General features: G+C 39.2%; 1 protein-coding gene across 3 annotated transcripts in view; it reads right to left on the bottom strand.

Annotated features, from left to right (window-relative positions):
* Nucleotides 1–413: 413 nt before the first annotated feature.
* EDEM3 (ER degradation enhancing alpha-mannosidase like protein 3) overlaps nt 414–27,468 on the bottom strand; it is a 52,438-nt gene continuing 25,383 nt past the window's right edge. Inside the window, exons 7-21 of one of the 3 annotated variants that reach the window (XM_018552968.1) lie at nt 26,292–26,426; nt 25,231–25,336; nt 23,846–23,943; nt 21,184–21,309; nt 20,068–20,151; nt 18,461–18,544; nt 18,230–18,354; nt 17,153–17,318; nt 12,764–12,918; nt 12,443–12,596; nt 8,991–9,185; nt 6,532–6,697; nt 4,588–4,773; nt 3,291–3,338; nt 414–1,269 (exon numbers count right to left, since the gene is read on the bottom strand). In XM_018552968.1, the coding sequence (XP_018408470.1) occupies nt 893–1,269; nt 3,291–3,338; nt 4,588–4,773; nt 6,532–6,697; nt 8,991–9,185; nt 12,443–12,596; nt 12,764–12,918; nt 17,153–17,318; nt 18,230–18,354; nt 18,461–18,544; nt 20,068–20,151; nt 21,184–21,309; nt 23,846–23,943; nt 25,231–25,336; nt 26,292–26,426 (2,205 nt within the window). In that variant the 3' untranslated portion in view covers nt 414–892. The remainder of the gene's footprint in view (nt 1,270–3,290; nt 3,339–4,587; nt 4,774–6,531; nt 6,698–8,990; nt 9,186–12,442; nt 12,597–12,763; nt 12,919–17,152; nt 17,319–18,229; nt 18,355–18,460; nt 18,545–20,067; nt 20,152–21,183; nt 21,310–23,845; nt 23,944–25,230; nt 25,337–26,291; nt 26,427–27,468) is intronic. The other 2 variants (XM_018552969.1, XM_018552970.1) reach the window with 2 other exon arrangements.

The following is a 27,468-nucleotide window of genomic DNA, read 5'->3' as shown; positions in this document are numbered from 1 at the left end:
TCTACAACTACAAATCTGCACCTGCTCATTGGAACATTTTGGTAACCTTCCTAACTGCCATTTCCGCAGCTCTACATTATTTAAAAAAAATTCAAGTACTCATAACTGATATTATGAAAGTTTACTAATAATTTTAACCTGATCTGGTGTTCTTCTTTCAGTTGATACTTGCTGGGGGTTAAAAGGTATCATTTCTGTTTAAAAAAAAAACCCTTTTATTATTGAATAGTACGGCATTTTTGTTAAGATGGCAAACCAGTCACAACACATCTCACATTACAGATTGATGTAAAATATGGCTTTAAATAATAATAATTAAAAAAAAAGGAAATGTAAGACAGGAAGAGAGCATTATGGTCCCTGTTGCCCATGTTGAGTATGGCTTAAAAAAAAAAGCATATAATTTCATGGTTAAATCACAGTTGCAAATCAATAAACAAATTATATTTAGGTCCAATAACCAATCACACATTCCCTGAAGAAATCAGGTTTTGAAGAATTGCTGTGATGACTTCTTTTGCACAAGTGTCAAAACAATTTAATAAATAAACCTAACAATATACCCAAACCCAGTTCTCAATTTAAAACAAAAATGAGGATAGACGTCTTTCATAAATGCTATAAGCATTCACTTTCTTACTTTAACAAAGCACTTGGCAGGTCATAAAAATAGAATTTTGATCTTTTACATATAATTTATGAAGTGTTGAGAGTCAATGGATCCATCAAAACATTTGGAACCGTCATGCCTTGGTGATTGTGGACCCAATAAAAACTCACAGAAGACAATGCTAGGTATGATCCTTCACGTACAATGTTAACAATAAGCTCTTTCCCTTAGGGAAGGCTTTGAATACCATTTCCATAGGAGTTCTGAATTCAGTTATTTTGGTCATAGTTCATCTTTCTCCATCAATTCAAAAGCTTCAATATCTTCTTTCCAATCTGCCAATATGGAGCCTATTGGCTGTACTTTTTTGTCCCACTTCTCAGGTTTAGATTTTTCTGCATTCTGACTCGTATCTCCAGCGTTCTGCATATCCTCAGGGAGAGCAGGTTTACTGTCTGGGGAGACATCTTCATTCTTAGGATGAACAAAACTGTCAGTTTTTTGGGGCTGGGAAGGTTCAGACGGAGTTTCCGATACAGTTTCCTCTTCAGAGTCCTGGGTATTTTCTAACTTCTGCTGAGAGATGGAAGTTTCTGTCGGAATATCTTTTCGAGATTCATTTTCTGTTGATTTCTGTGTACCGCTCTCCTCTTCTAAATCTAAACAGAATAAAATTGTTTAGTGCAAAAAGGTTTCCACTCTTTACCATACACAAATTCCACAACATCCAAAGGAGCGACTGCGAACGTCATCCCAATGGTTGAATACATTTTTATCTAAACTAAATATATATTTCATAAGAAATGACAGGAAGACATTTTTGTACACATTTTCATATGAAATATTAATACACGTAGCTACCTTGATTACAAGTAGTCTAAACAAGGTGGTTTAACATTTTTGAGTTTTAGGGTTAATCCACACAGACATGCACAGCCCTACGGATAGGGACAGGTGCTGTGTGTGTAATTGTGCCTGTACCTTCCTATAGGAGGACACGGCTGCATGCAGCTAGACGCCGACCTGAACCTGCACATCCGCAGCTGTGTGGGCAAAGCCATGTACAGCCACGCCAGATTTAAAACATAGCAGCAGCCTGTGGGGAGAAGAACTGGGAGGCTGGAGATATGACTGGCTGGAGATGTGACCGGCTGGAGATGTGACCATCTTTCATATAACAAGTCTTCGTGTTACATGTTCATGTTATGTTAGCAATTGTTGAAGGGCTAAACACATTAGTCACAAACTCAAACTTTTGGACCCTCTTGCTTAGTGGTAGACCATTATGGAAGGTGAACAGTTATCAGTTTGTAAATCGTCTTCCATCTTTATAAGTTTAAAGTGAAACGCCAGCCATCATTTTTCAGTTTGGGAGATATCCTACTCAAAAACAGGCGTGCCATTACAAATATTGAGAAAAATCACCAGGAAAAATGGATACTTCAGAGACCACTTTCCTATACAGATGTTTATTAAAGGCAACCACATAGGAAACTAAAGCCAAGAAAAAAATGAAATCTATTGCCACTTACTAGTCCTTAGATGTGGTAGCTGCATTTGTTTGCTTTTTTTCAAGCTAAGAACATTTTCAGCAAGCAGAAAAGATACCTGTTGATCTTGCCAAAAATGCTGTGTCCTTGTCACTTCCATGGCTCTTTCAATAGATACAGTGGGGAAGGGAGTGTAGCCACCCAGTGACAAGAAGTGTGTGATCTGTGGGACTACCAGTTGGAAATAAAGGGGAAAAAGCCTGAAAACAGAACAGAAATACAGCCACATCATGGAGGGATTTCAGCAATTGCACATGTTTTATCCCTTTAAAAAACATCCAAACACAGAGAAATACCTGTTGATTCTGCCAGAAATGTAATGTGTTCCCAACTCCCTTTTGTAACTGACAACACTGCCTCTCCTCCACACAAATGTCAAGCAGTGTTATTAGCAATGCCTGAGTTCTCTTCTACTAAACTACAGAATCCTTATCCCTCTCTTTATCTCCATAACATATAGAGGGGTTCTGTAGTACAGCAGAAGATTAACTCAGGCAGTGCTGATCAGTTACTGTTTGTAACTTCAGTGCAGGAGAGTTGTCAGCTTACTGCAGCTAGTTAAGAACGTAATGATTTTTTGGCAGCATAAATAGCTATTTTTCTGTACTTGCACAGTTTTAAAGAAGCAAAACATGGGAAGATGTGCAAATATTACAGAAGTGTATTGAACAGAACATTGTTTTCGTCTGTCCAGACATACACTTTAAATAAGCAGTGGCTACACAGTGCAAGTCACCAGAAAAGGAAGTGCAAGTGAATCCACCTAGTAGTTAGATGGTAATACAAACCTGAGAGATTTTAACCATTCCCCGATGTAGCCAAACTATAATGTTTAGGCTGGAGTTCCCCTTCACATGTATATAAGGGTTCATGTTTACAGGTGTTCTAGTCAAACGCTGCATTTTCTATTCAAAACCATGAATGGAAAGCACAGCATTTGATAACAAAAGGCTGCGTTTGACCTGCTTTGAGTTCACAGAAACACAGTGGAATGCAAAGCTAATCAAACGCAGCCTCCAAATGTGTACTGCTAAATGAAAGCCAATAAGATTTTGCTAAGCTACGCAAACACCTGTGGACATGAGCCTTTAATATACTAAAATGCAATTTTGTTACTTGAAAATACTTACTGCCATCAATAATGTAGTTTGGGCCAATTTTACCTTTAAAAATGGTAGCTGAAATTCCAGAAGCACAAGTTGAGAAGGGAGAAAATATGATGAATATATTATATATTTTCATTGAGTAAATTACTATTCTGCTTCAAGGAAAAAAAAAAAAGAGAAAAAAAGATTGTCTGTTATCATATACACATTAATACGTAACTGGAAGCATCATCAAAAAAAGGTCTACCAATTTGGGTTGCACATGTTATCCATGTCTGCTTCTATATCTTACAAAATGAACAGTGAAGTGTGATATTATGAGGATGACCGTGTTGGAAGCAAAAACAGAATAAACACTAACAGGTCAGATAATTAGTTACAGATGTACACTGATCAGTTATTTGTGGCTTTTAAATGGTTGTGGCTAACATTAGCTCTAGGAGAAAAGAATAAGCTATAGCAACTGGAACCCAGTTGAGTTTTATTTCTTTCCTTATAATTCCTACCTGCAGAACCTTACTTTATATATTCAATATATGTTAATTTTCTACCCACCAGTTTACAGACAATACTGCCAAAAAGCAGAACTCTTTGGCACAGTTCTACATTGCTGGTCTAGTTTAGCCGTGTGCATGTGTGTTATATTGTAAACAAGCAGTTCATCATCGATTAAAGTACTGATTATGCAACACCCATGGGCTCGATCTATCAGAAACCATCTAATAAATATTATTCTGTGATCGATCTTTATTACAATCAGTTCTCTGACACACAAACAGATATTTAATTGATGAGAAGGGAACAAAACTGAGTCGAAATAGAGCTCACTAAAATCCAGGGAATGAAGAGCCTGGGTTTAAAATTATTATTTAATTTGATCATTTCAGTCACATTGGATGATCAAATTGTATGATTATATTGATAAGTTTGTCCACTATTAACTGGATCAAAGTATAGTAAACTCCCCATTATCTGGCATCCACGGGGATTGGTAGATTCCAGATAAATCTAGTTCCTGGTTGCTTGAGAGTTACTATTAAAAAAATCCCATACTATACCATACCATAGACTCTGTATTGCCATCATATTAATATTGAAATGCAGTAATCAAAAGCAAATTAAGACAAATAGGCACACAATCGTTTCCAGGATAATACACGCCGCAGATCAGCAGAACATGGAAATTGTACAGAAATAATAATGATATCTATATATCTCTCTATATCTCAATAAAACCAAAAGGAAGCTGTGCAAATGTTATCATCCAAAGCAAAGCTGATGGTGAATGCTTCATGCGGACATGGCAAGACTATTTCATTACCTCTGTCTTTGGCCTTATCAGACAGAAGAACCTCCACTTCTTGGTATTCACGTATTGCATCAAGAATGATATTTCCCTCCTTGCTGAACAGAAACAGCATAGGAATTGTTATGTCATCTGTATTCTTTCCATCTCCAGCCATTTGAAACAGAGGAGCTGTGTCACTGCTGCTACCATCGTTGTCATCTGCAATACAAAGATTAACAGATGAACATACATAGGTGAAAAAACACAGTAGAGTGTGTGATGGTAAACAAGCAGAGTAATTCCAGGAAATGTATAAACATGGGGCACTGCTAATACTAGCCAGGAAGCATTGCAGCTGTACTTTTAAATGGAATCTGTCAGGATAGAAATAAGGAAGCTGCTACTGCTGATCTGTTGTTGGAAATGCAAACAATTGGGTTGGCATCTCTACACCTGCGTCAACATTTATGGGTACATTTATGTGGTTACGCAAGCTACATACCACTGTAGGCGTAGCTGAGCAGAATATATTAAAGAGCAGATAGTGATATCTGCCCTCCATGAAAAATGAGTCCCTGACCTGAGGCAATCAAGGGCTGATGAGCCCCAAATATGATCTGGTATCCCAGAAGCTTCCAAACCCAGGTAGCTGTGTTCTAAAATCTCTGCCTAAGGCCAAGCACCTATCAGTTTTTTTCGTTCAACCTGCGGGCTGAACGAAAAAAAAAATTTGACCCGATACCTTCATCAAACACAAACAGCGTGTCGATCGAGGAATCACACTGTTTACATTGTATTCTGAAAAGTGTTGCGGCACCTGTCAGAATACCCAATCAGAGCTGGCAGCTCGTTGGCTGCCGGCTCTCATCGATCGAAAATTTTCCAGCCAGTTCCTTCAATCAGCTGATAGGGGAATGCCGGCTGAAAGGGAGCCTACAGATCCACACACAGTGTGAGTTTCGGCCGGTACATTAAAAACCGTCTGGGATTCGACCAGTGTTTGGGTACTTTAAGTGATGTTGGTGCTCCTGCATCTCCTAAGAGGCATCAGTTACCTCAAATTAGGTGGGTCTAAGCACCAAGGTTCTGTAGAATGTGGATATTTGTGTATCAGAGCATAAACTCTCCTGTTGTCATGTTGTAATATAAAAACATGGACTACATGTCCCTGGATGTCCCGTTCTCCATTCATACACAAAACAGTGACTCTAATGCCCCAGAGCCCATTTGTAATAATGTATCTGAGGTTCCCCTATCTTAAAGGGGTATATACCTGTGAGAGTGGCATGTTTTCAACTTATAAGAACTGCAATTTCTGACTACTAGTGGGTGAATTTGCAAAAGCTCACATAATGACCTATTCAGCAAAGTCTCTCCCAGTACTTGGCTTAATACACTCTCCCAACGCATAGAAGGAAACTGAACAGTATTGGCTAAACCATAATGAGGAAAATTTATCAAAACTGGAGCTGACAAAATCTGGAGCAGCTGTGCACAGCAACCAATCAGCTTCTATCTTTCATTTTCAAATCTTAACTGAACAAACTAAAGAAAGACGCTGATTGGTTGCCATGGGCAACTGCTCCAGATTTTGTCTGAGGGAAATTTATCAAAACTGGAGCAATGAATTTAAAAAAGGTACACTCCAAGCAGTTAAATACAAAGGAGAAGCAGCAGACTGATGAGCTCATCTGCATCACTTTGCTCTCTCCTATTAGCATACACCTTGCACCACAGCACAACTCTTTGTGTAAGAGACTGATACAAAGTCAAATTTAGATACTTATTATACTGCTGGTGTTTAAGAAGACTTCTGGGTATGTAATAAGTACATAGCTCCATTCATTTGTCTTTTTTAGATCTGCCTACACATAAAGATATATCACATTTAGAAGAATGGACTACAGAGAAACACAATCTCTGGATGTCAGGGAATAAAGCAAAATAAGAACATAAATGAAGAATGGATTCACCTACCAATAACAATTCCTCCAATAGCGCCAGATTTCTGTACATTCCGAGCTTTCTCTGCGAACATGCACTGACCTCTCTGCATAAGTGCAATTCTTCCTTTGATGGTTTCAGAGTTTGTTATTTCTGAGCAGCCACTGTAAGGTTCAGCTTTGGCTACAAAGCCCCTAGTCTGTGGAAACATGTTGTTAATGACTTGATCAGGGTCAAAGTATTTTCTTGATGAACTAAGAACTGCACATAAAAAGCCATATCTTTCCAATATTCTAAAGAAGTGAAAAAGCAAAATACTGCAATCATAATGTTACTGTGGTTGATAATATAAAAAACAAAACACTAGAACATACAAGTGTAAATGCCCATTTAGTACCTCTAAAGGGTTTCCTTTCCTCCGTTGAGCTAGGGCAGTCACACAGTACTCAACTGTTAATAAAGTGTCTAATGTGGACTAAGAACTAGAACTACTGGCCAATCACCAGCATTTCGTAAACAGAAATAAAGATTAATCGGACGAGGCAGCATTTTCCCAACTTCCGTTTTCCAGTTTTGGTTATCTGTAGCCTCCATTTCTGTTCTTAGCTGACCAGCGTTAAACCTGGTATGATCTACAGCAGGGGTGCCCATAAGGTCGATCGCGATCTACAAGTGATCGCGATGTCCTCTCCATCCCCGCTGCTCTCCCCATCTGTATGCAGCGGGGATCCGAGAAGTGAAGGAACCAGCGGCGGGGGAGGGCAGAGGACGGACCCGCTGTCACAGAACTAATGCCGAGCGGTGAGGAGAGAGAGAGAGACGCTCGGTCTGGATCTGACAGCCAGCACCTCTCTCTCTCCCCTCACCGATCGGCCTTAGTTCTGTGACAGGGGCTCTGCCCCCCCCCCACCTCGTGGCTGAAGTGCTTCGGATTCCCCGCTGCCTCTGCCCGGGAGAGCAGGGGGGCTCATGGGAGACGCTGAGCCCCCGTGTGCGTGGCCGAGCGGCAGAGGATCGGTACATATCAGTGATATGTACCGGTCCTCTGTGCAGGACAAACACTGGAGCGATCAGCTGATTACTCCAGTGTTTGTTAATAACTGGGGACACATAGTACTATGTGTCCCCAGTTATAAATGAACAGGATGTGATTAACATCACTTCCTGTTCATTCATGAGTTTCTCAATAGGGAGAAGCACTCAATACAGAGGCTTCTCCTCATTCAGAAACTGGATGACAGTACAATATTTTCTTAATGAATGGGAAGCCTCTGTGCTTTCTATTCATTTAGAACAGAGGCTGCAGAAAAAGGGATTGAGGACTTTGTGTCCATAATTTATTTTTCTATTTTAAAAGGAAAATATCAGGGGGCTGTTTACACCCCTAATATTTCCCCGAAGATGATGTTCAAATATGTGTAAATACTACAGGCGTGGTTGAAGATTGGGAACCGTTTCAGAAGTCAATCAGAAACTGGGGACATATTACCAAATCATTGCCGTTCCACAAATAAAGATCCATTTAGAAGTGACCACTAAACTTGCTGCATTGAAGATAGGATCTTGTGGATATTAGATATTGTGTCAAAATCCTGCATCTCCCACTGCACTCTGTGGGTCCTTTTGCCAGCCCCTATAGGACTACGGTATCCTACAGGGGACGGTGGATGAAATCACGTGGAGTGCAGTGCAGATATCAGCAGCCCCTCTTCAAAAGGTTGGCATCAGTGGCCATTGTCCACTCATTTGTGGTGACTTGGGACATTCAAGAAGATACATGGATTCATGTGGTGTGGGTTTTAGGGCTAGGCAGTCATTGGACCAGGGGTGATAGGGAGGAAAACTACAGTATATAGCGATGTAAGTGATTTGTCGAATACTGTGCAAAATGGAACGTAGGGCTAGTTCACACCATAAATGCGTGCGTCTGCGCAGCTGGAGTGCGCTACGAAGTGTCAAAATTGTGGTAAAAAAAAAAAAAATCACAGCAAAACGCATCAATCAGGTGCAGTTAAAATAAGACGAGCAGTATTTCTTTGACTGCATCAGAAGAGACTGCACTGGTGTGAACAGAGCACCAGAAATCCCATTGGAAAATATTGTGACGCGATTTTGATGCAGCTGCCAAACTGAACTGACTGCATCTGGTGTGAACTAGACCTAAGTCTTACATCTTAACCCCATTCTCATGCATTTTAAAGGTCAGCACATACTCCCAATCTTTCCTATAGAAAGAGTCTCTGGGGAATTTTATTGGTATTTTTAAGCTTAGCGGCACCTATGTGGGAGCAGCTACTGTAGCGGAGTCATTTACTCATTAGAACCTGTGATCTGCATACCTGTCTTGGGACTCTAATTAAAATCAGTAGGTCAGCATAAGAGTCATAAAACTGATTTTTCGAAAGTCACCAAGGCATTTTACATTTTTCGCAGGGAAGGTTTCCTCTAAGACAGTTACTAACACAAGTATTTCAACACTCGTACTCGCATACCCCTGCAACGTTCTTGGAGAGATCCATTCCAAACTGAGCAGGCCCTGCAGTCAACACCACTCTTCCATAAAACGGATGAGAAATTATTTGTACGGCACGCGGTGGCAACTGCTGTTCCTTCTGCTGTTGGCTGGAGAGTTCAATCATTTCTTGCATAAAACGCAAGCCATCTTCAGCATCTACAGGGCTGGAAGCCTGGAAAACAGTTAACAACCTTTAAATGACGTTACCTTTAAAACTGCTTATTTTAGACAATGTGAAATAGCGGGAACACCTAGGTGGGTGAAAAAAGGTCCAAGAACTGTAACTGAGAGTTCTTTACAAGACTCCAGTAGTTAACCAGGCAACTAGCCATCAGCCTGAGAAAGTGGGATTTCATGTAGGTAAAGAATGATTTTGTGAATCTCTCAAATTAAGAAGCTAAATGAGGTCAAAAATAAATTGTGTAGTTTCCAAACACACCACATAATGCCGGTTAATTTCTATTCTGCACACACATTGAAAATTACATTTATGCAGCTTTTACCTGTTTTGCAGATTTATTTATGTTTTTGTATTTAAGTGTCTGAAGATCTTTTATAAACCTAAACATATCCGGTCAGTGTTACAGAGGGGAATTTATCAAAACTGGAGCAGCCCACAGGCTTGTTCACACCATGTGTGTTCCAGCGCAGTTAGTTGCAGGAATGCACTGCATCACATCCCGGCCCGCTTCCTGGGTGGAGGGGGCGTAGCGGTGCATCTAAGTCAATGGCATTGCAGCCCACGGTGCAATCACCCGCACCAGGACGTGTTCAATCAATGCTTGCGTTCCGGTCCAGTGCGAGCTGAAAAAGTAGTGCATGCAGCATTTTTGCAGGTTGCACTGGACCGAAACGCAGGCATTGATGTGCCACATGTTCTGGTGTGGGCGAAGACGCGTGGCTGTGGTGCCATTGACTTCAATGCACCGCCACACCCCCTCCCACCTCTGAATGCAGGAAGCTGGCCGAGATGTGATCCAGTGCGTTCCAGCAGCTAAACGTGTTGGAACGCACTGTATATGGTGTGAGCAAGCCCTAAATCTGGAGCAGCTGTGCATGACAAACAACCAGTATCTAGCTTTATTTTCAAAGCTCAACTGTACAGACTGAAGAAAGAAGCTGATTGGTTGCTACAGGCAACAGCTCCAGATTTTGTCTGCTCCAGTTTTGATCATTTCCCATCAATGTGCTTAACTGATTACTCTACATTGCCCTTTCAATAGGAAAAATACAAACGTATGTGTTCCATATTTAACTTGTGCAGCGAGTTTAGGCTTAAACAGAGAACATAACAATTAACCCTCTGAAGGTAGACCTGGTAATCTTTAGATCAATACACACAGTCAAATCTACTCTCTATATGTATGTGGAGTGGAAAACAAATTGTGAACCCACAGACATTTTTGGAATATCTGCCCTACTGCTAAAATGTAACATAGGTGCATAGGTATGTGGACACAGTACATTTTACATGTTTCCCCTATATTTTCTGATGAAGCAGACTAAGTTTTGAGAAAGGAGTCAAGAGCTACCACCATTCCACTAGTGACCATCTCTGTACTTTGAAAGTTTTAAACCACAGACTACACAAATCTACACAGTGGGTGGCTAAAAAGTAGTTTGTATGGGTGCATTTGCTGGAATGTTTTATTACATCAGGCTTTTATATTTCACATGGGAACATTTTCATATCTGGTCAAATAAAAATTGATGTTTTATAGAGATGACTCAGACTATGGGTGAAGGATATAGTCAGACATCTTTAAAGTCCCGGTCCTAGATGACTTTCTGCTCTCTGTAGACTCTAAAATATGCAGAATCTTTACCGAAGTATCGTTGGAGACAATAGCATGCCTGCAATACGATCATTCAAGCTGGCTTGTCCTTAGATTGGCCCTACAGCCTCTCTCCACGTGAGGACGCTGAGGAACATGCCGTCACTGCAGCAGAGGAGGAATGCTTCATTGACCAGAGAAGCAGGGAGTTGGCTCGGCAGTTCCGATGAGTATATTTTTTTTTTTAAGCACCTAGACACAAAGCAGTAAACCCTCGCAGTGCTGGGATAGCCCCACTGCAAGAGTTAATACAATTTTTTTCCCTGGAGCTCATTTTTAACTACTGATCATTTGAAGGAAAATCGGTGTCATATAGACCGTAGCGTGCATGTGAAGGAAGACTCCAGCAATATAGCACAAAGAAACTGCACATACAAACAAGCATGAAGAATCTGGCAATATGGTGCAGAGAAGCCACGCATGCAACATAAAATTAAGAGTGGATAGAGTGCATAAGAAGCTGATAAGAGGCTGATAACGTTGCCACTACTACTATTTTATTACACACAAAGACAATGCAATCTACATTTTGATTAAATATAAAAGATAACACTGCATTCAGCTAATATATACATTTGTAGGCACATTTACTATTCATCAGTTTAAAGTTAAAGTGATGCTACTTATGATACTTTTAATGTGAATGGGGAACCATTATGAAAGGGGGTACAGGGAGAAGCAAGGTCGGGAGACATACCTGAAACTGACTAGCATGCTGGCAATTATCACAAGAACCCAAAATTCCTTTATCTGGACACAGTAAACAACCGAAAACACACACACTAATATGAAAGTTGCCACCACTCACATCATACAGGTTAGTAAGAAACCTTACTCCTGCCACCTGGATTAATTGGTGTTGGCTGTTGTTTGCTAGGCGTAGATACCAAACACCTGGGATAACCGGTACCAACCTGAAGACTACAATGATAAAATCTCTCTCCCAATAAAGCTAGCACATTTGCAGTCGAACATCTCTCTGCCAACCAGGTTTTTGCAGAGTTTTATAACCGTGCACTGTACAGCATAGGAGTTATAACATTTCCCACAATTTTAATTTCAATTTTAAAATTGACACTTTTGTCTCAGAGACCAGGTGAGAATATTATACAGTGTCCACCTTGGATCCAGACGCATAGAATGTTAACCAGTGAGAACACAATCAGGAGTATAAAAAAGGTATACAAATTAAAAGTTGGCCTTCCTTCAACATTTTACTGTCAAAATGTCATGTGTATTCAGAATTAACTCTGCCCTGACTGGATCATAACAGACCTGTACTAGTATCTTAAAACAAAATTAATATGAAAATATGATACAGCCCTGCTTACTCTTGGCTAGATTATGACATTAAGGCCCCATTCACACTAAGCGATTTATCGCACGATTTCCACCGCGATATCGCGAGAAGTCGTCGGCCAATGATTTTCAATGGAGCTGAACTAAATATAAAAATACTATAGACAGTTTCATTTTTTTGTTTGAGTGTTTTCAAAAAGTGTAGTGCTTTACATTTTTTTACAAATTATATGCATCATCCATGTTTAGTAATTAGTTCTGGATAAATAGTAGAAATAGGTATAAATGTGCTTACTTGATTGGCATGTTGGACTAGTTGAACCCTTCCATCCTTCAGGTGAATAAGGCTCACACCCATTTTCTTCAGGATATCCAAATGTTCAGAGTTACTGGCCATGAAATCTCTGGCACGCAGTGGTGGTCTGTTCCTATTGCCAGAAAGCTCATCCCTACAAAAAAGTTTAGTGGTGTCATCCACAATAAGTTGGTGTTATTTAGGACTATCTACATACATACACACCACACACACGCTATATACATACAAAATACATTCTTTTAGAATCGAGTAAGGTGATGCATCATATAAGGTTATTAGACTTGTAAATAAATGACTTACATTCCTGAAGTAGTACGAGGACAGTTCTTGTCAACCACATTTTTAAAAGGTTCACGAATATTCTGAGCATACAATGGGTCATTACGGAAAAGAATTTGTGTATTTGGACAAGACCAATCAAAGTTGCTGTCATCAAGCTCTGTATACTGTGTAGTCTGCAAGCAAGTATGGATATTATTCAGTTAAAACAAGCTTTGCTTTTACAGAGTCATAACATTTATAAGTATTCAGGTCACTAGTAATCAAGGGTGAGAATAACCTATAACAAAATATATACTTTTTTTAATATAACTTTTAAGGTTTATGATTGAAATGCCCCAATGTTAAAAGTTGTATTTGCCACAGAAAAGAATTTTGTTCAGCGAGTCTTAACACATATACGTCTAAAAAAGTGCTAAATGGCAAAACAAGAAGTAAACAGCACATACCAAATAACGTAAACAAAATAGATAGGAAAAGCAAAATCTATATAAAATCACAGGATGTCAAAAACGGGGGCAACAAGTAGTGCAGCCTTCCTAAAATAACCAAAAAACCTCATGGACACCAGAAACAGGGAAATCACAGACAAACATGCACAGGAGCAGCAATAAATTATGCTTTATGGGACCAAAAAGAACACATTTACAAAATGAGCAGTGGAGGCCAGATGCTGAAACAAGACTACTTCAGTCCATAGGAGGCCAATGCAGTGCAGAACTGTCAATTACTCATGCGCATAGGATTCCAGTTACTTTCTCTGTGTTTCTTCTCGCTTCCCTCACTTTTGCCCTCCCCAACACAATGTGCTTTGAGGCTCCATATTTTTTGTCACAGCATACTGGAGACCACTTGCTGCCCCTGCATATATCCAATATGGGAGTGGTAAGCGAGTAGGTCATCTCTAAAGTTAATTCAAATTCAAGTTATAGGTCTATAGTACCAGATTTTTTTCAAACATATTTTGAATTATTTCATGATTTTGGGTCTGCAGAGATTATTGCAACTTATGCAACTACACTATATTGCCAAAAGTATTGGTACACACCTCCAAATCATTGGATTCAGGTGTACCAATCACCTCCATGGCCACAGGTGTATAAAATCAAGCACCTAGGCATGCAGACGCTTCTACAAACATTTGTGAAAGAATGGGTCGCTCTCAGGAGCTCAGTGAATTCAAGCGCGGTACCGTGATAGGTTGCCACCTGTGCAATAAGTCCATCCTTGAAATTTCCTTGATACTAAATATTCCATGGTCACCTGTTAGTGGTATAACAAAGTGGAAGCAACTGGGAAAAACAGCAACTCAGCCACAAAGGGGTATGCCACGTAAAATGACAGAGTGGGGTCAGCGCAGTCCTCAACTGTCTGCAGAGTCGATAGCTACAGACCTCCAAACTTTGTGTGGCCTTCAGATTGGCACAACAGTGCATAGAGAGCTTCATGGAATGGGTTTCCATGGCCGAGCAGCTGCATTCAAGTCTTACATCACCAACTGCAATGCAAAGTGTCGGATGCAGTGGTGTAAAGCACGTCACCTCTGGACTTGAGAAGTGGAGACGTGTTCTCTGGAGTGACGAATCACGCTTCTCTGTCTGGCAATGCGATGGACGTGTCTGGGTTTGGCGGTTGCCAGAACGGTACTTGCCTGACTGCATTGTGCCAAGTGTAAAGTTTGGTGGAGGGGGATTATGGTGTGGGGTTGTTTTTCAAGGGTTGGGCTTGGCCCGTTAGTTCCAGTGAAGGGAACTCTAAAGGCATCAGCATACCAAGACATTTTGGACAATTTCATGCTCCCAACTTTACTGCACAAAGACATAATAGAAAACTAGAAGATTTTGGGATACCAGCAATCAGTGCACAATTATTCAAATAAGAGTAGGATTTTTTTTGTTCATTGAATCCAAATCATTCAGGAAGGAGAATATAATGTAAAATACATTTTTACTATATTTCTTAATATTGGGTTAGGTTATTTTTAGTTCACAACTGTCCTTTTATGCTACCGTAATTGTGGTTATTTTTAATATGGTTTAGCGATTAATTTTTTTTATGAACATATGGCATTTTACCAGGCATACATCAGATTTTTAATAACCTTTTTTTAATTCCTACCATTAAAAGCATGGTTATTGTTTTTGTAAACGTTACATTAACAAATGAATGCCTTAGGTCTCGTTCACACCTAGGCGTATTGCATATGCGCGTCTGTTGCGTGTTTTTTAACCGCGATTCGCATTAAAAAAGTTGCGCGACAAACGCGTGTTTGCGAAGGCTACTTGGCTGTATCCCAATGGAAACGCGCAACAAAACGGCCCAAAGTAGTACATGTACCTTTTCAGGTGTGGGCCGTTTTGTAGCGCGTTAGGGACGGGCGGAAATACGCCAAGGTGGGAATGAGACCATTGAATACAATGGGATTTATATTTTTGAGCGTTTTGTAGAGCGTTCGTCGAGCGTAGAACGCGCTACAAAACGTTCAGGTGTGAACAAGGGCTTACATATGTGTTTATAAAATGTAATTTGTTTGTATTCATATGATCCTTGTGAACAGCTTGGTCTTGGTACATTAATGGCTAACCTTCATACTAGCTTACATAGGGAGTGAGTGGTCCCCAGTCATTGAACCCTATGAGAACACTAGTACACGAAGCAACAAGAAAAATAGCAGTGGGCAATCTGCAACCTGTGCATGTGATTAGCTGGCATCACATATGGGAAGACATCTAGTTCCAGTATCCAACTTCTTACACACTTGCTCCACTACAGATTTTGGAAGCATTTTAATTGTGTTTCCAACCCAATAAGAAGTAAACCATTGCAATACCTCTCTAACTTCTGTGGAACCACAAGTCACAGTATGCTCTGTCATGCTGGGACTGTAATAGCCCAAAAGACAACACATAAGTTCTCAGTACAAAGCTTGTGGTAACAAGAACAAGTGAATATCCTAACTAGCTCTGTTGTAAACTGCCTCTAGTAATAAAGTGCCCCCTATTGCTTAAGCCCTCCACCTCATCTGTCAACCTACACCCTAAATAACACATCAAATCGGCGGGATACTGCGCAATCTGCCTTGCACGACTGGGGTGCCATTAGACAATAATAGCACTGCCAGCGTGATCGGCGTGGTGTGTGATTCTGTGACCGTCCATCTACATGGTTTTGTGCACGATTGCCATGTGGCAACGGATTGCCCACTCCGCTCACGCACAATGCCCCATGCATGCGTTTATTCGCATGCAGATCATAGGGATTGGTTTTAAATTTTTAGATTTAATTTTAATTTTTTTTGCTTTGTAATATTTTTTCTATCATTATTTTTATTTTTTACTTTATCGCCTTTTTTTTCTATTTTTATGTATTTAGATTTTATTATTTTTTCCAATTTTGTTTACATTTTTAAGTGTTATATATTTTATTTTTTTTACTTTTTTTCACTTGACTTTATTGCTATCACACAAAAGGGTAACAAGCCCTTGTGTGATCGCTTTTGGAGGTGACAGGTTCTCTTTATTGACCCTGTCACCTCCAACACAGGAGTTCTAGCACAGCACTGTGCTATTTCTCCTGTGACAGGAAGGCTGCATTCCTGTGTCACTACACACGTGGAGCAGAGTAGAGAACCGTTCTCTGCCCTGCTCCGTGCTCTGGAACTGAATTTGCCATAGTCGCGTATTCCCCACAAGAGGGGTGGACCCCGTAGGCTACGGCAAAAAGGAAGCCCACGTGCAGAGAGACAGGCAGCCGGGAGCAGTACACGGCCGGCGCGTGATACAGGCAGGTTACGAGCGATTTTTGGACGGCTGTACAGCCGTTTAAAATCACTTGGACAAAACGGCTCCCACACTACATTTAGCTGTGCTGCTTGCCCGCAGCCGGGCTAAAGGTAGAAAAAAAAAAAAAACTACTCGCCCGGCGCCCGAAACTGCCTGTCCCGGGCGTCGGGCAATAGGAATTCCACACCCCTGCTCAGTGATCCGCTGATTGCTAAGTGTTTGTAGACCGCTAGGGAAGACCGCTCTCCATCCTGACTCGCCTGTCACAGGAGGCTGAGCAGGGACTGCGGGGAGGAGAGCTCGGTCTCCTGTGACACCGCTGGCAGCGCTCTCCTCCCCACAACACTCTCCATCCTGATTTGCTTGTCACAGGAGGCCGAGTGGGGCAGCGCAGGAGGAGAGCATTTTGCCAAAAGTACCATTTTCGTCTGAAATGTTTAGGCGGACGAAAATTTGATGCATCCCTAATCCATAGCATAACCTCAACCATTCCCCCTCCTCCTCAATAGTTAATGCCCCCCTTCCTAAACCTATTATGAAGCCCTACCCCCCATCCATAAGCTTAAAACTAACCTTTTTTGGAGGTTTACACAAGGGATAAAATTATATAAGAAAATTAAATACATACTGTGTTTTTCTTTTCTTTTGAATGGTTTGCAGTGGATAGCCAAAGAGGCAAAAGATGTGCTTCTGTAGTAAAAATGTAATCTTCTATATCAAATATAAGATCCTCCCTCTCAGAGAACAGCAAATAGAGATATTTAAACATCTCAGCCAGGAAAAAGGAATCCATCCTTGAAACAAAAAAGATACACAGTAAAATTATCCAATAGCCATGTCAGAATTTATATGCCTTCGCTTAGAAAACAAGCAGGGAAAAAAAAAGTTGAAAAGTGCAGTAATGAACACCATCCAGTTAAAAGGTATGTATGTTTTATTAATTCATTGTATTTAGGTCATACTAATATGACAAATAATATTACATTTTTGTTGCCAAAAGATACTTCTTTGTAGCTTATCACTGCTCTTCACATACAAAATAGGCTTCATAATTGCTACTACAAAATGAGCAGAAGGTGCCATATTCACTACATACACCAAAAACAGATATCAATACATATTCTCAAATATTATAAATATTATTGGTGTAAACCAATATGCTGTATGATGAATAAAGTCCAAACCAAATATTTCCAAATAAAGTCTCTTCAAAATGAAAACTGTGCTCTTTACCATCACCATGTGCATAACACTTGAAGTATTTGAAGGGGGGGGGGGGAACACACAAACACAGAAGGTACACAAGTATAATGTCATAAAAAATACATGATTTAGACATTTTATATTTGGACTTTATTTACAAATGCATATTTATGGATTTGTTGTAGAAGTAGCAGATTACATTTTTGTGATTGGGAGCAAGTGATAGCACTTGCAGTTTCTATTGATCAGAGAGGATATGGTGTACATGTACAAAGATTGTCTACACTTCTTCATGATTGCTATTCTTAATACAAAGAGCCTGTGAACTTCCTGCGTCATGGTACTAGTTTATCAATGCTAATGACAACATCCTCATTTTGTTGATGACTGTTTGCCCACATGCCTGATATATTGCTACTATTTTTCATGTGATTTACCATAAATGCTTCAGGCAATAAAAAAAAAAAAAAAAAAAGAAGAAAAAAGGAGGAGTATAGCATACCTGTCTTCATGACTCCCTGTACGAACATCTTTAACAGCTGCAAACCCACATGGAACACGAGCATACTTATTCAAATTCTCAATAATTGTTCTTCCCACTTCTAAATAGTATGGATCCCCAGTCGCCTGTAACAGTATAAGCAAACATGTTATTGGCTTTGTTTACAAGACTAGTGTTACAGCCACCACAATGTTTCCAGAGATATATTAAACTTAGTGAAACAGATCTTACTTTGTACAAGAAATAAGTACTTTCGGCAAATTCAGGTCTTAATGGATGCTGTGCCCAGTGTACTCTGAAATCTGTTGTGAAGGCCTGAAAGAATTATACATTTAAATTAAACACAATGAATCTGAACATTTGCTACATTAATATTACAATATTAAGTTAAAAAACTACACACCACAAATTCCATTCATTACATTAATGTCATTAAAAAGAAACTCATGGCAAATGTACAAACTAACATTTAGTCTATACATATACTTGCTGAATTGCTGCTGAAACAGTAGGTTGTGTAATGTGTATTGTTCCCCCATCATAGTGGCTTAGTGATTAGCCCTTTTGCCTTGCAGCTCCGAGGTCCCTGATTCGATCAGGACACTATCTTCGAGGCATTTGCCTGTTCTCTCTGTGCTTGTGTGGGTTTCCTCCGGGTACTCAATTTTTCTCCCACACTCCAAAGACATGCTAGTTGGCTGTCTAAACTGGCCTCAGTATGCGTATGTACACATATGAGATAGGGACCTTTAAGTTTTGGGCCCCTTGAGGGCAGGGACTGCTATGAACGAATAAGCATGTAATGCACTGCGTAGATTGATGGCACTGAATAAACACCTGTAATAATAATAATTATTCCCTCCATAATACCTGAAAGTTAAACCCAGGCCAATAAAAGGAAAACAAAGAGTCAACGAGTACAATACTATACAGGTGGTACTCCCTATTTTAAGTTTTAATAAATATATTACATAAGCAGGTATTATAAGTATATGGCTCAGAACAATTAAAGTGTGAATAGGCAGTGTTGGGATTGCCTAGAGATGTACCTCCATGCTTAACCTTTTCATGACCAAGGTCATTGAGGCCCATGCGTCGGCATGTGTCCATTAACTTATTATTTTTATACATTTTTAAGAATATATAAGGTTTTGGTACACTGTTTCAATAAAAATAAAAAACAACCATCAATGTTTTTATTATAAGTTGACGCATAAACAAAAAGGTTTCAAAAGATTAAATTTCTTTCCTTTTTCAAACATGTTATCTCTAACAGTGTAACTGTACCTGACTCTTAAAATATAATGTATGTATGCATGCATGTATGAATGAATGAAGTGTATTGCAAGCCCATCTCCATCGGTTACATCCCAAAAAAGATATATACAACTCAAAATGCTACAAAATGGCATAATACACCCCACTCAGACTTTTCACAATCTACCACACCCATACCCCACTATGTCCTAAATGCAATAAATCTAGAACATTGATACTTATAATATGGAACTGCCTTCTGATTAGGAATTACTGGCTAAAAACAGATACCACACATATAAAAATCAAAAGGTGGCACGCAGGGCTGGGAACCTGCTATCTTCCTGGGAAATTACTTCTGTCTGCCTGCACAAATCGCCTATTTGCAGCTCATTTTTTTTTTCTACTTTAATGCAGTATTGTTACATGTCAGGAACTTCATGCAGCCTTGTAAAATTACCGATACGTCCACTTATATTGCTGAATGGACGTGGCTTATCTTTTTGGCAGAGGGAAAGTAGTGACACCTGTTCATTTTATTGCACAATAAATATGTATATACATGCACAAAGATTCCTTACCTCTGGCAAGAAATTGTGTTTTTTGATGACTTGATATAACATTTCATGAGTTTCTATAGCAGGCCTTATATCTCCTTTCAAAACCTAAAATAATATAAATTCATGAATTCAAATTTGCTTAACCAGCCACCAAATTAAAAGCATTGTAGGCATAATGGTAAAGTATTAGCATTGCGTTCATTATGAAATAGACACATAGAGAGATGTGCAAATCCCTCGCCCCTGGAACTCTGAGTGCCAAAGAGAGCCCCAAACCATGCACTGTGAACTCAGTAGGAAAGCAGGCTCACTGATGACATTAGATCACATCCAAATTTACTGAACCCGGACATAGAACACTGCAACCCTGCCTAGGACCACCCCTCTCTAATGTTTTCTACAATACGGGTTTAATCACAGAGATCAAACCCATATTGAGTTAAACGCCAGAGAGGGGCAGTCCTGAGTCAGGCTGCAGCGTGCCATGTCCAGATTTATTTTGAATCATGTAAACAAACGCTCAACGTTAAGAAAATGCTTAAAAAAGGGAATATAGTTGGTTGTCTACTCAAAAGTGGTGCATGCTCGGCTGGGTGCTCTTTATCTTACACATTCTAACAGCAATATCTCCCTTCTATAATTCAAAACTTTAACCTGTCTGCTTTGAGTGTTCACACCACATCTTCTTGTCTATAATGTAATATAGATAAAACAAACCCAAACGAGAATGGTCTCGCAATTATGATAGCCATAGACGGTGTGTGAATTCAGGAACTGCAACGGAGTGGTTTTTGGTGGTGCAGGCAGCAAAAAAAGCATTAAACTTATTTACCTCTTTATGCAAGTATGTAATGTATTTGGTGACAATCAGTTTACTTTTTGTGGTTAAAATATTTCATCAGTTAAAAAAAAAAAGGAAAAAAAAAAAAGTTAGTCTATAATACTAAACAGGTAATATAGCAATAACGTCCAAAAACTTGCTTGTTACATAGCAAGTATAACATAATGATCCTCACAATGCAATTCATAAACTGCACTCATTTCTTCAGGATAAGATTAAAGAAGCCTAGGTAGCATAAATCTGTATTGTTAAAGAATATGAAATACAGTCCATACTGTGGAATTGTGGATTCGTACCTGAAGACCAGGAAAAAATGCAAGCAGAGAATCCATCCAGGTTCGAGCAGTAAGCATTGGTTTGTGTATGTGTACATCAAGAAGAAGTGGCGGCTGGCTGATGTATCGCATAATGGCATCGTAATGCTATAGAACGAAAGAACAGTTTGAGATGCATGACAAAATGTATAAAGCATGGATACATATAAAGAAAAAACCAGACAAACAAAAAAAAACAAAAAAAACATGGTAATTTAATACTGAAAATGATCACCTAAAATAGTTGTTACATAAACTGGCTAAACATTATTCAGGAACAATAAGAAGTGCTGTAGACAACCCATTGATCTAATGATCTGCTTTTAATCCATTAAAAACAGTAGTACTTGTGTATATGGAAATGTATAGAACAGTCATGCTGTGCCAGTGGACAAGAAGCAGACAAGCAAACCAGATCACATAAGGAAAAAGAACAAGCAATAATTATACAAAAGAAAAAAGGTAATCGAGGTAGCAAATCTGCATCATGATTATTTTTGGTTTAATGTTAAAAAAAAAAAGTTCATTAAAAAAGATATATATATATATATATATCTATATAGAGATATACATATATATCTATATCTATCTAGTACCTAAACTGCAATCACTGAATCCTGGGTGTAATGCACTGGCTCCTGCAGACTTTTCCACCAGAACCTTCAGTTATGGAGGTTGATGAAGATATCACTGGACTACAAGTGCAGTGACGTGATGTCACACTAGTACTCTATTGAGAACCAGAAGTCCCTCTGCTGCAGTGGTAGTTTTTTTTTTTTCACATATCGTGTGAAAGGATTCATGAAGGAATGACGTGGCTCTGCAAAGACATACAGAGCGCATTTAAAAATACACAAGAGCCTGCAGGGAGGAACACCCCATGATTGCGGTAAGTGGTGGAAGGGCAGGTTTAGGTTGGGGTGGGGGGGGGACGACTGCCAAATGGCACCACGTTCCATGTTACAACCTGTATATAGGACCATGGAATTAAAGTTGGATTTAGCCATTAAAAAGGTAAGACAATGGCCCCCCAGCAAAACAGAGATATCCTCAAAAGACACAAGAAGCATACTAACATTTTCTAACCTGCACAAGAAAAAGGAAAGTTGATCCATAAGTGGCTACTATGGGACTCGCCTCCACTCTACTTTAAACTAGCTATGAACACTAATAATACCACTACATCTTTATTAAAAAGAATGTTTGTAATTACATACAGACCAAACCAAGCTTTCCTGAATATGTACAATAATACTGTGTCTTGCATAACCTTTAATATTGTATTTCATAATCATACAGAGCAAGTCATACAAACATGAATCCCATGATGAAAAGCTGTGACCTGCAGCAGATTTCGCTTAATTAAAAATAGATATTTATAACTATAGTGGAAATATGTAAAAACGTTACTGTATATACAGAGCTAGCCAAAAACATTAGCTGGTCAGTATTACAGTCATACCTGACTGCTGAAAAATGTTTTTCGGGCAGATGCCGCTCTATACATACATACTTGGACTATCAAAGCACGCATGTTTAAGTGTGGGCCAGATATCCTCAGAATAAACACAACATTTACAAACACAACAGTGGCTGGTTGATAATAGCAAACATGTGTCTGCTGCTGTAAGCTATTGTCATGAAAGTAACAAGTGTTGATCATCTTACCTTAGTGGATACCTTTGGATAAAATCTTGTACAATTGGACACAGACAATAATATTAAATAGTCATCAACAACCACTAACCAAGGTTAAGATTATGTGGACTACATAATACGAACAAGTTTCTAAAACAGGGCTTGTACCTGGCTTTGGTATATGAAAGAACAATATCAATAAATAACTAAAATTACGTCTCTCATTTTTTTTTTTTTAAAGCATTAGACGCTGACTGATAACATCACTTATTTGTACCAAAAAAGGGATGACATATGAACACCATGAATGGTGCTTATCATGGTCATTTATAACCTGTCCATCCTACCTGTTGTGGATAGAAGCACCAGTTCATATCCATTTTGAACACACACACACATTATATATATTGTGCTATTTTTTTAGTACTGATAAAGCTAGAAAATGTGTATATATAAAACCACTACGGCTTGTTTACAACATATCTCTGTTGAACAGCATTTTTCAGTACACCACTGCAAATGTATGGTGTGAACAGGGCACACAGAACACAATTGTGTTCTACCTATGTGCCCTATTCACAACATATATGTGCAGTGGTGGGCAGAAAAGCACAGCTCAATGGACATGGTGAAGACAAGACAAGGAAATGACCTTTCTTAAGAAAGGGTTACAAATGGCAGCCTACATAGCAGAGGGGACCAGGAATGGGTTTGGGACTTTGTGTCTCTAACACTTGAACATTCAAGGATTGTGGCCCAATATTTCATTTTGACATTAGGAGTCAAGCTACATATACAGTGGACGCAAACAAGTGTTAACAACACTTCATTAATGTGCCTCTGACTTCAAATGTATGAGGTTTCAAAATCCAGGTTGAAGACCTGGCACTTTCATAAATCATGCTAAAAATACCTTCAAGAAAGATAAAAATCCATAATCATATATGCTTATATTGCTAAATTGCCATGTTATACTTTGAAGCATTAAAATTGTTCTTCCACCTACTGTATTAAATCTTTCCAAATAGCTGTCATCACCCAGCAGTACGTAGGCCTTCAGTAAATATTCATAGTAAGAATCTATTCCTGCACCCACACCGCTGTCTTAAAAGAGAAAATATATATATATATTTTTTTTCTTATGAACAAATACAAGGAATTATGCCGTAGACAAAATGTCAATATCCTCCTTCCATAAACAATATGACCATCTGTAAAGAACCTTTCCCTAATCTGTTACAAACGGTCTTCCAGAAGGCAAACCAGAGGGCCTGCATACCCCAATAAAAGGCTTACAGCTAAAAAAAAAAAAAAAAAATTAAAATACAGCAGCAGTGACATAATTTACCTGTAATGAAGTACATACCACGTCCTGTTGGTTCCTGTACACATTCTCTCTTCAGTGAGGCTGGGTCCTCTTTACAGTGATGTACAGTACATGGAGTCCGGGTTAACTGCTTCTCCTGTTCGTGAAAGAAGCGGCTGCCACTCGTCGTCTCCTTCAGCCTCCCCTACCCATTCGCAGAATGTTAAGTGTTTTGTGAGTGGAGAAGGGGAAAATGAATGAAAGGATCCCCTCCACCATTCACGGAACTCTGTGAATGGGTGGTGGTGGGGGGTAGCAGAGGAGGGCAAGCGCCACCCTATTCTTTACTAACAGCAGAAGTGGTTAACTTATACAGTGCTGGATGTACACTTCAGTAACATCACTGAAGGGAGGATTTCTACAGCAGCCAGTAGTACATGGGACACACTTAATCAGGTAAGGCATCTCTCTCCTGCTGTGTAATGGAAAGTATCGTTACCCAAGCTTCAGCTCTAACATTTGGTTTTAATAAAATATGCTATATTTTTCATGCTAATATACCTGTACTAAGGCAAATATGATTATTCTGAAGGCTGAAAATATGATTTTTTAATGTTAGTTACCATAAAAACCAGTTTTAAATAAATTAAAGTAAAAGATGCCCTTTACAATCTTACTCTCAACAAGCTCTTTGCATATGACAAGCACACACCATAATGTAACTAATATCACTATATAGGAAAATGTATTGTGGGAAACAACCCAATTTCAAAGACGCTAATATTTTGGAATTAGCTCATTATGTGCACAACATATGGAAAATGTGCTGCTGGAAATAATTTGTAGTCTTTGGAAACCATTTCTGGATCCAACGTTTAAATATGAAACAAGGAATCTGGCTTGTTCCCAATTTTCCTGTTAACGCACCATCCGTGTCTGGTATGCAATGGGCACAACAACAAAAAAAACAAGTGTTCTTAAATGATACGATTTTATTCTGGTCATCTCACAGTGTATATACCACTTTAAGAGCAACACTGATCTCCAATATGAAACTTGGTGCTAAATAAAATGATTTTAGTTACCTTTGCGTACCCAGTCTCCTGTATGAATATTTATTGTTACACCAACTAAATTGCTACTACGTTGCCTTTTTTCCCAAAGAAAATCGAGTGCCTTTCGTGCATGTTCCTGTTCAGGAAAAAAAAAAACACAAATGTAAACAAATTGTCCTAAAGTTCTTCATAAAAGAAATAATCTTAAGACAAAAATGCTGGCGCACATTTATCTCTACCTGCAGTTAAAACAACCCATTTGCAACTTTAACATGCTTAACTATACATTTTGTTTGTTCAGTTTCCCTTTAAGAGTTCACATTTGGAGTTCTTGTAATTATTGCAAACTGGTATTGAACAGATGAGCCAGGATGGTGCCTACCACAAGTATTTCTATTACAGGTTTGCAGAAGCATTGGTATTCTAAAAAACATATTTCATGTTCTCCCATTTCTACTTAGCTGGACAGAGAAGTATCAGCTATCAGTAGCATAAGCAGGAAGTCAGAGTGTTATGTCAATGTCATTTAACCTTCATGGGAGGAGATATAATAAGCAATTGGGTGACTTCCAATGAAATACACTTCATGCGACACCAATTAATACAATACATTTTCTCTTCATAGAACTAAATGAAAACCGAACTGCTTGAATTTTTAGTCCTGTCGACTCGAAAATGTGCGGCCGAATGAGGATTGCAGCCAGCTGCAGTTTAGGTATTCTGACAGCAGCACACCCGCCACTGTCAGAATACAATAGCCCCGCAGCAAGGATTCTCCCACCCACAAGGTTTAGCGTAGATGGGAAAAAACAATAGGCGTATGGCCAGTAATCATTATGTGATTGAAAAAACCGGGGGAAGGGGGAAGAAACAATGAAGCAGATTAGTTCCATGAATAACAATTCTTACCCAAGCAAGAATAGGAGTTCTTGCATATCAGCCCCCAGATTGAAAAAGAAAGCAATGAGGATGCAAAAGGGACCTCTTACTCCAAAAAAAAAAAAAAAGAAATCAACTCCTGAAACACAATCAAGACACTGAAAAAAATGAAATGAAAATAGTGAATAGTACAAAGTGTCTAAAAGGCATACCTCAAACACTGGGATTCCAGTAAAGCGACTGAGTGCTGCAAATTCAAGGATGAGTGTTCCTGCGCATGCAGTACATGTGTCAGTTTCTGTGCCTGTCCGTGCCTCAGGTCTTCTTACTCCAAACTTCAAATTCACCTTGCAGCAATGACAACACATATTTTAACAAATGTATGGGAAAAAAGGCAATTCCACCCATCCTGACCATACCAAATATTGGCAATTCACCTACATTTTTGAATAGCTCTGCTCACATTTGTCACCAGATTTTCATATGTTTACTGTATAGCATTTTAATAACTAATAATGTTATATACAAGTGTATATATGAATGTGATACACACTGTACTAGTATATGGTCAGTAAACAAGGGTGTTTTTTTTAAGGGGTTTTACTGTTATACACAACATGCTACAATTTCAGCATCAATTACTGGGCATTAAATGCAAAGTAAAAATAATGTCAGCGTAAGGCTTCTAATTTATGTTTTAATCAGATATAAAGATCCATATTCAAGAATATAGTTTGTGTATTTTACACATCAGCTTTTTTTTTTCTTCGGAGGGGAATTTATCAAAACTGGAGCAGACAAAATCTGGAGCAGTCGTGCATGGCAACCAATCAGCTTTTCTCTTTCATTTTCAAATCTTAACTAAACAGACTGAAGGGAGACGCTGATTGGTTGCTCCAGATTTTGTCTGCTCCAGTTTTGATCAACTCCCCTCAGTTTGTATTGCACTTTTTGCCATGCTACACAAACCTAAACCTAAATGTGAGGAAAACATTTTTTTTTCTACACTCAGTAAAGGCAATGCCATTTTGATCATCAAAGGGGCACCCTGTTGTTCACACGCCCCTCTTCTCACCCTGCCCAATCACAGAACCTCTTGCATTCTGTGAATGAACAAGAAAAAAGGAAGTGAAAAGTTAATGGACAAAGGGACATTCTGTTATTCATTCACCCCTCTCATCTATTCACAGGATGCCTGGTATGCGGTTTAAAGAATACAATGGAGGGAATTTATCAAAACTGGAGCAGAGAGAATCTGAATCGGCATCACTCTACAGTTTGTTCAGGTGAGATTTGAAAATGAGAGAGATGACGATTGGCTGCAGTGCAAATCTGCTCCAGTTTTTGTCTGCTGCAGTTTTAATAACACCCCCCCCCCTCCCCCCACCC

This window comes from Nanorana parkeri, unplaced genomic scaffold, assembly GCF_000935625.1.
Source record: "Nanorana parkeri isolate BGI_ZX_2015 unplaced genomic scaffold, ASM93562v1 scaffold103, whole genome shotgun sequence".
Taxonomy (NCBI): domain Eukaryota; kingdom Metazoa; phylum Chordata; class Amphibia; order Anura; family Dicroglossidae; genus Nanorana; species Nanorana parkeri.
This window is presented reverse-complemented; position numbering and strand designations above follow the sequence as displayed.